Source organism: Ornithorhynchus anatinus, chromosome 2, assembly GCF_004115215.2.
Source record: "Ornithorhynchus anatinus isolate Pmale09 chromosome 2, mOrnAna1.pri.v4, whole genome shotgun sequence".
Taxonomy (NCBI): Eukaryota; Metazoa; Chordata; class Mammalia; order Monotremata; family Ornithorhynchidae; genus Ornithorhynchus; species Ornithorhynchus anatinus.
The window spans coordinates 6,622,969-6,637,494 of record NC_041729.1 but is presented as its reverse complement, the minus strand read 5'-3'; the positions used below and the strand labels follow the sequence as shown (position 1 = coordinate 6,637,494).

Sequence of the window (14,526 nt, the reverse complement as noted above, 5' to 3'; positions counted from 1 at the left end):
TGGGCCTCGGGGTCGTCAAGATGGCGGCCCCTGAGAGCGGTGGAGTGTGCGGCCTCCTCAGGCGGGGATGGCGGCTGGCGGGCTCCCGCCTCGGCTTCTTGCCTCCTGGGCGCGGAGGGAACCGGGCCGCGCCGGCAGGACGGCTTTTCTCCACCGAGAAGCGGGAGGCGGACACTCACTTCGGGTTCCAGACGGTCTCCGAGGCGGAGAAGGGGGGCAAAGGTGAAGGGGAAAGCGGGGAGGGAGGGAGGCCTGCAGACCACGGCTCCTCAGGCACTGCACTAAGCGCTGGGCTTGCAAAACAATGAGTTGGACCCAGCCCCTATCCTCCATCAGCCCGCAGCCTTCACCCCCATTTTGCAGATGAGGTGACTGAGGCCCACGGAAGAAACGACTTGCCCAAGGTCAGGCAGCAGACAAGTGAAGGCGCCGGGATTAGTCGAGGATAGACAATGAGGGGCACACCCCTTCATTCAGTCGTATTTATTGAGCGCTTACTGTGTGCAGATCATAAGGTTGGTATTTGTTAAGCGCTTACTAGGTGCAGAGCACTGTTCTAAGCGCTGGGGGAGATACAGGGTCATCAGGTTGTCCCACCTGGGGCTCCCAGTCTTCATCCCCGTTTGACAGATGAGGGAACTGAGGCCCAGAGAAGTGAAGTGACTCGCCCAAAGTCACACAGCTGAGCCGGGATTCGAACCCATGACCTCTGACTCCCAAGCCCGGGCTCTTGCCAGTAAGCCACGCTGCAGAGCACTGTGCTAAGCGCTTGGAATGGACGCTTGGGCAACAGAGACAATCCCTGCCCAACAGTGGGCTTACAGTCTAAACGGGGGAGACAGGCAACAAAACAATAATGTTGGTATTTGTTAAGCGCTTACTATGTGCAGAGCACTGTTCGAAGTGCTGGGGGAGGTACAGGGTCATCAGGTTGTCCCACGTGAGGCTCACAGTTAATCCCCATTTTACAGATGAGGTAACTGAGGCACAGAGAAGTTAAGTGACCTGCCTGCAAGTAAGTAGGCATCAATACCATCAAAATAAATAGAATCATAGATATATACACACCCACCCCTTCACCCTTTGGGGTTGGACTGAAGCCTTTAATAATAATGATGTTGGTATTTGTTAAGCGCTTACTATGTGCCAAGCACTGTTCTGAGCACTGGGGGAAGATACAAGGTAATTAGATTGTCCCACACAGGGCTCACAGTCTTAAATCCCCATTTGACAGATGAGGATTACAGATGATGTCAGCTGTGCCTCTTTGGGCAAGTCACTTCACTTCTCTGTGCCTCAGTTTGCCCATGAGAAGCAGTGTGGCTCAGTGGAAAGAGCCCGGGCTTTAGAGTCAGAGGTCATGAGTTCGAATCCCAGCTCTGCCACTTGTCAGCTGTGTGACTGTGGGCAAGTCACTTCACTTCTCTGTGCCTCAGTTACCTCATCTGTAGAATGGGGATTAAGACTGTGAGCCCCATGTGGGACAACCTGATGACCCTGTGTCTACCCCAGCGCTTAGAACAGTGCTCTGCACGTAGTAAGCGCTTAACAAATACCAACATTATTTTACAGATGAGGGAACTGAGGCACAGAGAAGTGAACCGACTTGCCCAAAGAGGCACAGCTGACAAGGGGCAGAGCCGGGATTAGAACCCACGACCTCTAACTCCCAAGCCTGAGCTCTTTCCACAAAGCCATGTTACTTCTCATGTGTAACTGTTAAAAATGTGACTTTCTATTTCCATCCCGTGAGCCTGACAACAAGGAATGTGGCTGTTTGTTATTCTGTTGTACTCTCCCAAGTGCTTAGCGCAGTGCTCTGCACAGAGTAATAGTAATTCATAATTATAGTACTTGTTAAGCACTTACAATGTGCCAAGCACTTACCAAGCACTAGGATAGGTACAGGTTAGGTTGGACACAGTCCCTGTCCCACATGGGACTCAGTCTCTCTCAATCCCCATTTTGCAAATGAGGTAACTGAGGCCCAGAGAAGTGAAGTGATTTGCCCCAGGTCACACAGCAGACAAGGGGCAGAGTTAGGATGAGAACCCAGGACCTTCTGACTCCCAGGCCTGTGCTCTTTCCACTTGGCCATGCTGCTTCTGTGTGCATGTCTATGTGTAATTTATTTGTGAACATTAATGTCCGTCTTCCCCTCTAGACTGAGCTCATTGTGTGCAGGGAACATGTCTACCAACTCTGTTATATTGTACTCTTTTGAATGTTCAGTACAGTGCTCTTCACATAGTAAGCGCTCAATAAGTACGATTGATTGAGATTCCCCCTCCTTCTGCAAGGCAGGAATCATCCCGGAGTTCTGGACAGGGGAAAATCCTGGGCTTGGGGAGCCTGCCATACTGGAAGTTCTTTGCAGGCAGGGGACGTGTCTGCCAACTCTGTTGTATTGTACTCTCCCCAGTGCATGGTATAGTGTTCTGCACACAGTAATTGCTCAATAGATACCACTGATTGATTGAGTCTCATTTGGATTGTGCCATGGCAAGATCAGAACTGAGGAGCGGCCTAGTCATCAGGTTGCAGGTGGACACTTCCTTGCCCAGGCAGGTGGTGTAGGAGAATTGAAAGGACTTAGGGTTTCCCGCATTGAAAACAAGGGTTTGTGGTGCTGGTCGAGGTGGCTTTAGTAATTGTGGGCACTTGGTTCCCAGCAAATAACGATACGTTGAACGTATAAAGTATGTGTCTCCTGAAGGGCTTAAAATGTGTCACATTCATTGATGGTAAGCCGTAAAGTAACCCTGGGAGGGAAATCAACTGGGGAAAACTAAGACACAGAGAGGTTAAGGGTGATATGCAGTTTGAAGTCACCAGCTTGCCTAGGCTGGGATCTTCACTGGTCTTTGTTTTAGCCCTCATTCATTCAGTCGTATTTATTGAGCGCTTACTGTGGGCAGAACCCCTTTAATACACCCTAGTTTTGGGTGTTTTTTTAATGGTATTTGTTAAGCACTTACTATGTGTCAGGCAGTGTACTAAGTGGTGGGGTAGGTAGAAGATAATCAGGTTGGACACAGTCCATGTCCCACATAGGGCTCACAGTCTTAATCCCCATTTTCCAGATGAGGTGACCGAGGCCCAGGGAAGTCTTCTTGTCTGTGAGCCCACTGTCAGGTAGGTATTGTCTCTCTCTGTTGCCGAATTGTACTTTGCAAGTGTTTAGTACAATGCTCTGCACACAGTAAGCGCTCAATAAATACGATTGAATGAAGTGACTTGTCCAAGGTCACATGGTAGACAAGTGGTGCAGCCGGGATTAGTTGAGGATAGGGAATGAGGGGCACAACCACCCTTCCACCCCTTGGGGAAGGACTGAAGCCTTTACAGATGTGACTTTCATCTGTGCATTTCCCTGTCATCCCCAGGTCCTATACCTTACTCACTAGCTCCTACTTCCAGCTTGGAGAGAGCTGAACTAAAGTTGCAGCTAGTTAGAAATGATCCCCAAGCCATTTGCAATAGATTTTAAAAAATTGGATTCCAGGTCCTCTACTTCCATCTCATGGGTCGGAAAAGGTGAATCTAGATATTGTTAGAGGGTTTTTAAAAATTCTAATTGCGAATACCACGGACTGCCTGAAAAACAAACAAATGGGTTTTGGAGCAAATTAAGCCAAAATGGTCTTTGGAAGGCCAAGTGACTCAACTTAGATTAGCATATTTTGAACACATAATCAGGAGGACTAATTTTCTAGAGAAGACACTAATGCTACGAAAAGTCCAGGGAAAAGATAGAAGAGGCAGACGGGCAGCTAGATGGATAGAGATCATAACAGCGTGAAGCAGTGTGGCTCAGTGGGGAGAGTATGGACCTGGGAGTCAGCGGTCATGGGTTTGAATTCCGGATCTGCCACTTGTCAGCTGTGTGACTGTAGGCAAGTCACTTAACTTCTCTGTGTCTGTTCCCTCATCTGTAAAATGGGGATTAAGACTGTGAGCCCCACGTGGGACATCCTGATTCCCCTGTGTCTACCCCAGCGCTTAGAACAGTGCTCGGCACATAGTAAGCGCTTGACAAATACCAACATTAATTAATAACGATAACGGAAGAACCGGTAGAAAGGTTTTGGATTATGGCAGAAGACGGGACGTTCTGGAAAAAATATATCCGTAGTCACTATGAATCGGAAATGACTCAACGACACTTGAAAATAATAATCATTCTGATATTCCTTAGCAATGGGCTACTACTTGGCCTAATGGCGAGAGCATGGGCCTGGGAGTCAGAGGACCTGAATTCCAATTCCACTGCACCATTTTGTCTGCTCAGGCAAGTCACTTAACTTCTCTGTGCCTCAGTTTCCTCAGCTGTAAAGTGGGGAATAAATGCCTGTTCTCTCTCCCCTTAGTCTGTGAACCCTATATGAGATTGTTGATTTTCTCCTAAACCTCTGCTCTGGCTTCTGTACTGGAACTTGGAAAGTTGTGGCTATTTAATGGTTCCATAAGTAGAAAAAAAACCAGACCATCCAGACTGGAAGCTTGTTGTGGGCAGGGAATGTCACTCTTTCTTGTTGTATTGTACTTTCCCAAGTGCTTAGTACAATGATCTGCACATAGTAAGTCCTCAATGATACAGTAGAATGAATGATTGAAGAAAGTTGATCCCTACCTGTTAGACTGAGCAAATGCAACACATGGGTAATATATGATGTGCCCCGTCAAATGCAGTTAAATAAATGGAAAAAAAAATGGGCCCAAGAGACCTGGGATGAGAACTGTTGAATGTGATCTGCTTCCAGGCATGAATTATTTTAAAAAGTTGCAACAGACAGATTGGTCACTGGGTAGGGTACGGTCCTATCTGCTCCTCTGGGGCAGATCCTGTCCTCATAGAGCCCTAAGTGGACTCAGTGTAGAGGGAGTCATCAGCCTGCCAAGCTGTCGCTGGATCAATCCATCAATCCTATTTGTTGAGCGCCTACTGTGTGCAGAGCAGTATACCGAGTGCCTAGAAGAATCTAGGAGAGCTACTAGACAGGATCCCTACCCACAAGGAGCATAAAAATCTAGTGGGCAAGGAATGAGTTTAGGCTGGATGTGCAAGGAAGTTCCCGATTGCCACACCGAAAGTTCGTGTGGGCCGGGCATGGACTCCAGAACTCCTCGGGCTTGGGTCAGATCTGTGGCCCCTTCCGAATTCTACCTGCAAACCCATCCCCCAGATTTCCCGTCCCGATAGCGCTAGGCTCCCCGACTGGCTCCCCTAACCAGTGACAAATGCGGGCAGCCCTGTGGCCACGCTGCTGACCTGGCTCAGCCTCGCCTTCAGGGAATAGAGGTGTTTGGAGAGGCAGGTTTCCCTCGACCTTTCCAAAGGGACCCCTCCGGGATAACAGTTGTGACCAACTTGGCGGTTTGGCTCGCCGTCCTCAGTGTACCAGGTGTTTGAGAGCGTGGCTAAGAAGTATGACGTGATGAACGACTCGATGAGCCTGGGAATCCACCGGATCTGGAAGGACCTGCTGCTGCAGCAAATGAGGCCTCATCCAGGGACCCAGCTGCTCGATGTGGCTGGGGGCACAGGTAAGAGACCCTCTCTCATTCTGCCTGTTCGGGGTTGAAACTGCAGAACCTCACCGGGAGGGTGCCGGTTCTGGCTTTGAGGTGGTAGCTCGGAGTACAAGAATCCTTGCCATTTTCATAGTATTCATTCAGTTGTATTTCTTGAGCACTTAACTGTGTGCAAAGCACCGAACTAAGTGCTTGGGGAAGAGTAGAATAGAACAATAAACAGACACATTCCCTGCCCACAATGAGTTTACAGTACCATGCCCTGCACACAGTAAGCACTCAGTAAATACAATCGATTGATTTGGAGTTAGTAATTCTGGTTCAAAGAGAGGTGGAGTCTCATCTGCCCATCTTTTTTTTTTTTTTAAGGTCTTGTTAAGCACGTATTATGTGCCAGGCACTAAGGTAGGTACAAGCTAATCCAGTTGGACACAATCCCTAGCCCACATGGGGCTCACAGTCTTAATACCCATTTTACAGATGAGGGAACTGAAGGACCGGTAAAGTGATTTGCCAAGGCCCCACAGCAGAAAGATGGTGGAGCCGGGATTAGAACCCAAGTGCTTCTGACTCCCAGGCCCAGGTTCTAGTCACTAGGCAATGCTGCTTCTCAGTACCTAAACATATTTATTCTGTCAGTCATTCAGTCATATTTATTGAGCACTTAACTGTGTGCAGAGCACTGTACTAAATGCTTGGGAGAGTACAATATAAAAGTAAATGAACACATTCTTCACCTACAGAGTAAAGGACTTTTAAACTACTTTTTTAAAGGACTTTTAAACCTTTACAGAGTAAAGATTTTTAAAGTACTTTTAGCACAAGGAAAACAAAAGCACATTTTAGGGTCGAGGCCTTCCCCGACAAAGCCCTCATTTCCCCAGCTTGCTGTCCCTTCTGGGTCCATACGCTTGGATCCTGCCCTTTGGGCATTTGATATTTGCCCCACTCCCAACCCCTTGGCATTTATGGACAGATCTCTAAGATATGTATTATACATGACTTATATTAACATCTGTCTCCGCCTCGTTATGGGCAGGGAAAGTATCTGCTAATTCTGTTCATTGTACTCTCTTAGTACAGTGCTCTGAACATAGCAAATGCTCAGTAAAAATTGATTGAGGTTATTTCAGGAATTTCAAGTACCCTCATCTGCTGTCCTAAACTACTTCCTTCTTGTACCTCTCCCATCCTGGTTGACAGCATCACCTTCCTGTCTGTCCCGCAACCTCACAACCTTGAGGTCGTCTTTGACACATCTCTGACTTTCGTCACCCAAATGGAGTCCATCTCTAAAACCTCTTGGCTTTTTTCTCCCCAGTATTTCCTGGATTTGCCCTTCCCTCTCCATCCTTTCTGGCCACCACCCTGGTTTTAAACCTTTGTCACCTCCCAGCTGGATGACTCTATCAATCTCCTTTTCCATCTCCCTGCTCCAGGCTTCTCCCCTTTCCCATCTGTTGTCCCCCCGGCCGCTGCCTGGATCATCTTTCCGGAGTGCCTCTTACTGCATCACCCCTGCCTCAAACACTTCCAATGACTCCTCGCCTCTTTGCGCATCAAAACAAATTCCCGACATTGGAGCCAAGCCTCTCAACTTCCTTACCTTTTCATTCTCACCTGTTGGTCAATCGGTAATATTTATCGCACTCCTCATAAGTCCGCAGCACAAGCACCTGGGAGATTTGGAAGACACACTCCCTTCAAGGAGCTTACAGTCAAGCAAGGGATAATAGTTGCCAAAAGGAGGAAGAAGGAATTGGAAAGATTGATATGTGGATGAATTAAGTGCTTAACACAGTAGAGCCTTTAAGTGTATGGTCTCGAACATATGTGGGACAGGAGTGCTACAGGTGGTTGGGAATGCAGAAGAGCATAGTTGGGAAGATGCGACCTGGGGGAAAGAAGCAGCACTGTGTGTGTGTTTTTATGGTATTTCTAAGTGCTTACTATGTGCCATGCACTGTACTAAGCGCTGGATTAGATACAAGTTAATCAGTTTGGACACAGTCCCTGTCCCGCATGGGGCTCCCGGTCTTAATCTCCATTTTACAGAAGAGGTAACTGAGCCCCAGAGAAGTGAAGTGACTTGCTCAAGGTCATACCGCAGACAAGCGTAGGAGCCAGTCCTTCTGTCTCCTAGGCCCGTGCTCTTGCCGCTAGTCCATGCCGCTTCTTACTAAATGTGTCTGACACAGAGTAAGCACTAAATTGAACCATCAATAGTATTATCCCCCTCTGGACTGTAAGCTCATTGTGCATAGGGAATGTGTCTACCAACTATTATTTTGTACTCTCCCAAGAGCTTAATACAGTGCTCTGCACACTGTAAATGATCAATAAATACAATATATTATTGAGTGCTTGTTGTGTACTAAGCACTTGGGCGAATACAGTAGAGTTGGTGGACGCTATTCCTAGCCTCAAGGGCTTACAAAATATTATTTGGAGACAGAGTGGACAGCAGCCTTGTCAAGCAGCGTGGCTTACTGGAAAGAGCACGGGCTTTGGAGTCAGAGGTCATGGGTTCGAATCCCAGCTCTGCCACTTGCCAGCTGTGTGACTTTGGGCAAGTCACTTAACTTCTCGGTGCCTCAGTTCCCTCATCTGTAAAATGGGGATTAAGACTGTGAGCCCCCCGTGGGACAACCTGATTCTCCTGTGTCTACCCCAGCACTTAGAACAGTGCTCGGCACATAGTAAGCGCTTAACAAATACCCACATTATTATTATTATTATTATCTTATTTTGCATTCTTCACACCTCTCTAGCTAACCTCCTGAATGTATCCCACTCTCAACTCTTCAATCTCTGCTCCAGACCACAGTGCCTTTCCTCCTGCATGGAACTCCTTTCTTCCTTCCTCCCATAACCACCAAACCAGGTCCTTCCCCACCTTTAAAGTCCTCCTAAAAACTCCTCTACCAGAAGTTATTCCCAGTTCCCTATTCGTATCATCCGAGTAGGACAGAGACTTAGCAACCATAGTTTAGAGGCTTTAATAGTAATTGCAGAACTGTACTAAACACTGGGGTGGATACGAGCAAATCAGGTTGGACACAGTCCCTGTCCCGCATGGGGCTCACAGTCTCCATACATGAGACTCACAGGCTTTAAACCTGTGATGAATTTGTTTTAGGGTTCAGTAGATACTCACAATTTTGATTCCTTCCCCTTCCTTTTGCTTTTCCAGGAGACATTGCCTTTCGATTCATTAATTATATTCGCTCTCAGCAACGGCAGCAGCAGCGAGAGAAACTGAAGGCCCAGCAAAACTTATCCTGGGCAGAAATTGCCAAGAGTTACCAGGGTGTGGCCCATGACCCTCTGGGGGGCTCCCAAGTGGTGGTCTGCGACATTAACAAGGAAATGCTAAAGGTTGGCAAGGAGAAAGCCCAGACCCTGGGCTACGGAAAAGGTAGGTCCCAGGGGAGGTGAATGATCGGCAAAAGAACCGGACAGAATGAAAGGAGAATGTTGGATTTCGTGTGTTCATTGTCCCCAAATGGCTGTCCTTGGAGTTTCGGGTAGGGAAGGAATCAATCGATCAGTGGTATTTATCGAATGCTTACTATGTGCAGAGCACTGTGCCGAGTACTTGGGAGAGGAGAAGAGAATTCGCACACAGGTCCCCCGCCCGAAATGAGTTTAGCAGGGCCAAAGAGTGGTCGACACTGCCCCCTGTAGGTCTCATAAGGAAGCGTGGTTCCCAGGGATGGTCCCCTGGGAATTCATTCGATCATATTTATTATGCACTTACTGTGTGTAGAGCCCTGTATTAAGCACTTGGGAAAGTACAGTACAAAAGTCATCAGTGGTAAGCTCTGCCCACAACGAACTCACCATCTAGAGGGGACTCCAACCTATCACTGGGCTGATTTCAGGCCATCCAAAATCCAGGACTGTGTCCTCTCCCCCTGATTCGGCCTGGAGATTCCAGCTTGCAGGTAGTGTGGAAGCAGCCTGGCCTAGTGGACAGAGCACAGGCCTGGGAATCAGAAGGACCCAGGTTCCAGTCCCGGCTCCTCCACTCGTCTGCTGGGTGACCTTGAGTAAGTCACTTCACTTCTCTTGGCTCAGTTACGTCATCTGTAGAACGGACATGAAGACCGTGAGCCCCATGTGGGATGGGGACTGTGTCCAACCTAATTAGCTTGTATCTACCCAGCTGAGGACAGTGCTTGGCACGTAATAAGCGCTTAACAGATACCGTCATTATTATTATTATTATTAAGGGGATGAGACTTCTAGGTTCGATGTCTCACGGCATTTCCTGCTTGTGGTTCCCATCACTTTGCAGCCGGTTTTGTCACCCCCATCTTTCCTCTGCCTACCCTCCCTCCCTGCCCTTTCCTGTGGGTGAAGCTGCCTGGGCAAACCTCTAGACCCGGCGCCTCACTTTAGCCTTAGCCAGCCCACTTGAACCCCAAGATGAGGGACTCTTTTGTTACCCATCAGCACGGATCCAAAGACAGCCACCAGTGTATGTAGACAAAGAAACAGTGTTTCTTTGCTCCTATTTAGTAGTCATGGTTTTCCTGATTGAAAAGCTCAACTGCAAGGAATGAGATTCCTGCCAGACTCGTCCCTTCCCAAATATCCAGAGTGTTGGTATCACTGATCACATGCCACTTCTGTATTCTCACCGGAGCCAAGGACTCTTCCTTTTGGCACCAAGCTGCTCGCAGCTCTCTCCTCAGTTTCTCTTGTGAATCTGCCTCAGATCTATGGATTTAATCCTGCCCAGCCGCCATCTCAAACCTCCACTGTGGGCCCATGTCAAGCTTCTACCCCCAGCCCACCACAACAGTGAATGGATTGAGGGGAACCAGTGAACAATAGAGAAGAGGTTGGCCTAGTCGATAGAGTCAGAAGGATCTGCGTTCTAAAATCTGAGGACTTGATCTCCTTTCTGTGCTTTGCAGAATCCGTAGAACACTGGGTACCTTAAAAAAAAAAAAAAAAAGGAAAATTCAAGCTCTTTTTTTGATTGTATTAAGTGTTTACTATGTTCCAAGCACTGTGCTAAATGCTGGGGTAGTTACAATGTGATCAGGTTGGACACAGTCCCTGTCCCACAGTGTAAGTGCAAGGAAGAACGGGTGTTGAATCCCCATTTTACTGATGAGGAATAGAGGAGTGAAGTGACTTGCCCAAGGGCACACAACAGGCAAGTGGCGGATCCAGGATTCGAACACAGTTCTGACTTCTGGGCCCGCGCCCTTTCCTCGGTCTTGTCTATCTCCCGGCCGATCCCTTGCCCACATCCTGCCTCTGGCCTGGAACTCCCTCCCTCCTCAAATCTAACAGACAATGACTCCCCCCCTCTTCAAAGCCATATTGAAGGCCCATCTCCTCCAAGAGGCCTTCCCTGACTCAGCCCCTCCTTTCTTCTTCTCTCACTCCCTTCTGCGGCTCCCTGACTTACTTATTCATCCCCACCCTCAGCCCCACAGCACTTACGTCCATATCTGACTTCATTAATTTCTCTTAATGTCTGTCTCCCCTTCTAAACTCATTATGGGTAGAGAGTATGTTCTGCTTATTATTGTGTCGTACTTTCCCAAGCACTTAGTTCAGTGCTCTGCACACAGTAAGCGCTCAGTAAATACAATTGAATGAATTTCCAGGGGAGCATGCTGCTTTTGGGCGGAGAAGCTATGAGCCGTCCCATAGGGAGGTGTTTCCCAAGTCACGGCAGTGGACGAGGCTTTGGATATGTGGGTTCTGTTGGATTGATGAGCATCACAGGCAGGAGAGGCGCTTCCCCAAGGGGTCTGAGACAGGGACCTCTGCCCCTGAGGCTGGACTGTATGTGGGAGGACCAGCCGCTGTACTTGACCTGCAAGAGGCCCGAGTTGGACCTTTCTTGAGGGGAGGAAAAATGCTTTGGCAACAGCCGGCTCGACCCCTGGCAGGCGGAAACAGCATGGCTAGCGGGTAGAACCCGGGCCTGGGAGTTGGAAGGTCATGGGTTCTCATCCGGGCTCCGCCACTTGTCTGATTTGTGACCTTGGACAAGTCACTTCACTTCTCTGGGCAATGGGGATTGAGACTATGAGCCCCACAGTCTGAATGAAACGGCACGCAGGGCTTTCGGAGCGGAGCCAGGAACGGTTGTGTTCCCTTTCAGGCCTAGCTTGGGTAGTAGGCGACGCTGAAGAACTGCCCTTCGATGATGACAAGTTCGATGTTTACACCATCGCCTTTGGAATCCGGAACGTCACCCACATGGACCGGGTGAGGAGGGAAGGTTGGCTTCGGAGCAGCTCGCGGGCTGGGAGGCCGTGCTGTCTTAGGTTTCAAGGGCTTCGAAGCCTCGGACTGAGAAGGGGGACAAGCATTTCCTGGAGGCTTGATCCTGATAGGTGGGGAGGAGGTGAAAAATGGACAGCAAAGCTCTCCGCAGCCGGACAGCCCAAGGACAGTCATCAAGTTTCGATTTTGAGGCATTCTCCTAGCTCCTGCTGCCGCTGGGTCTTTGTGTCTGTAGAAGTCATTGGTCTCCATCCCTGCTTCCCCCTTTAAACTGTGAGTCGGTCGGCCAGTCTTTTTTTGGATCACTTACTGTGTGTAGAGCACTGTACTAAGCACTTGGGAGAGTCCAAACTCCTGTATCCAACCCTATTCGCTTGTATCCACCCCAGTACTTAGTACTGTGCCTGGCACATAGTAAGCACTCAACAAACGCCATTATTATTATTATTGTAGTGTCTGTCTCCCCTCTAGAATGTAAGCTCCCTGTGGGCAGGGAACCTTTCTGCCAACTCTGTTGTACTCTCCCAAATGCTTAGTACAGTTCTCCAAATCCAGTAAATGTTCATTGATTTAGAGGTGGGTGAGGATTAGCTTCAAAGAGCTAGTTGGTCAGGAAGCTGCCATTTTGGGGCTTTGAAGCTTGAATGATGACTGAGAGAGTTTTGTGTGTGGTATTAAGTACTTACTCTGTGTCAAGCACTGTTCTAAGCGCTGGGATAGATGCAAGTTTGTTAGATGGGACACAATCCCTGTCCCCCATGCGGCTCAAAGTCTAAGTAGGAGGGAAGAGGATTTAGTTCCCATTTTATAGTAGAGGGAATTGAGGGCCAGAGGAGTGAAGCGACTTGTTCAGGGTCACACAGCAAGCCATTGGCAGAGCCAGGATTAGAACCCAGGTCTTCGAACTCCCGAGCCTGTGCTCTTTCAACTAGGCCTCACTGCTTTGCCGATTACCGCGATGGATGGGTCACCTAGGGACGGGCTGTGGAGCTGCATCCAGAGCTCCGTGCAGGCCCACTGAAGGACCGTCTAGTTCCACCCTCTCGGAAGTAGACGGGAAGCTCGTCGTGGGCTGGGAATGTATCTGCTAATTCTCTTGCATTGTACTCTCCCAAGCACTTAGTATGGTTCTCTGCACACAGTGAGCACTCGATAATATGCCACCTGGGTTGTCGATGATGATGGGGCATGAGGGTATCTACTTGACAATGTCTTCTTACCTTCCCTTTCTCCCAGGCACTGGAGGAAGCCTATCGGGTCTTGAGACCAGGAGGAAGGTTCCTTTGCCTGGAGTTTAGCCAAGTCACCAACCCCCTCGTTGCCAGGTTAGCTGCCAATTTCTAATCGGGCTTTGTCCCTCGTTGTCCTGTTAGAGAAGCATTCATTCATTCAGTCTTATTCAGCGCCTACTGTGTGCAGAGCACTGTACTAAGCGCTTAAACAGCACCGTTCTGCTTCCCATACTGCTCTCTTACTGGTTCTGTCTGTCCTTCCATTCAGGCTCTACGACCTATATAGCTTCCAGGTCATTCCAGTTCTGGGGGAAGTCATTGCCGGGGACTGGAAGTCCTATCAGTACCTCGTGGAGAGCATCCGGCGTTTCCCGGCTCAGGTAAGTAACTTTCCCCTCCTGAGGAGAAACGAGGCCCGGGTTTAGCTCGGCTCTTCTAACGCTGTCTCCTCCACCTCAGGAAGAGTTCAAGGAGATGATCGAAGATGCCGGTTTTCGGAAGGTGACGTACCGGAGCCTCACGTCCGGCATCGTGGCCATTCACTCGGGCTTCAAACTGTGATCCTTCCCGGCCCTTACAGATGCAGCCCACCTCTCCTTTTGGAAAATCAGCACCCGTGGGAGGACCAGGCAGTTTCAGGAGAGCCCAGCGGGATTTTCTCCCTCTATGGAATTTGGGCTACGGAACTCGGGTGGGAAGGGGTGGAGGAGCTGAGGGTGTTCTCTCCTCCCCACGGCTTCAGGCAATGAACGACTGAAGGCAGTTGGCCTTTGGTCCCACAGGAGACTTATTTTGTATGGAACCTTCTGTCAGTTAATCTCCCTTGAAAGGCGCCCCATGAGAGGGTGGGGAAGCCACCGGAGGAGGACAGATAAGGACTCGATATGGAAGGAGAAAGGGAAGGGAAGCCCAAGGATACAATTTTAGGAGTTAATTTGGGGCCCCAGCGACCTTCTCTTTCTTGGCTCAAGGGATGGTTGCTGGCTTTTGTTGTTTTTAATAGAATTAAATATACTGAATATTTGTCTTTGTCTTTATATTTGAAAAAAATCCTATATTCCTCCTGCCCTTCTTCCCTTTGCATTGAGTGAAAAAAGTGCTTTCACGTATGGCCTAGTTGATAGAGCCTGGGCATGGGAGTCAGAAGGACCTGGGTTCTAATCCCGGATCTACCACTTTTCTGCTGGGTGACCTCACAAGTCACTTTCCCTCTCTGTGCCTCAGTGACATCATCTGTAAAATGGGGATTAAGACTGTGGGGCCCATGTGGGACAGGGACCATATCCAACTCGATTAGCTTGCTTAATAGAGTACCTGACATGTAGCTGCTCATTGCGGACAGGGACTGCAGATCTACCCCAGTGCTTAGTACGGTGCCTGGTACAGAGTAAGCACTCGGCAAATACTATTAAAAACCAAAACCAAAAAAATCCTTCTTAGCTCCTGGACCCCTGGCGAACAGGGCTGCGCATGTTTTTTCCCAGTGGGCCACCCTTTCTCC

At 48.9% G+C, this 14,526-nt stretch overlaps 1 protein-coding gene across 2 annotated transcripts; it reads left to right on the top strand.

Moving 5' to 3' along the window:
• Positions 1–14,049, top strand: LOC100089054 (2-methoxy-6-polyprenyl-1,4-benzoquinol methylase, mitochondrial). Of its 2 annotated transcripts, none has more exons than XM_001518518.5 (7): positions 1–222; positions 5,398–5,547; positions 8,729–8,953; positions 11,669–11,775; positions 13,030–13,118; positions 13,294–13,405; positions 13,485–14,049. In XM_001518518.5, the coding sequence occupies exons 1-7, from the start codon at positions 21–23 to the stop codon at positions 13,584–13,586; spliced, it is 987 nt and encodes a 328-aa protein (XP_001518568.2). In that variant the 5' UTR covers positions 1–20; the 3' UTR covers positions 13,587–14,049. The 2 variants fall into 2 exon arrangements, with proteins under 2 accessions (XP_001518568.2, XP_028914218.1); XM_029058385.1 differs by lacking the exon at positions 1–222 and adding an exon at positions 4,199–4,291.
• The last annotated feature ends 477 nt before the right edge of the window (positions 14,050–14,526 follow it).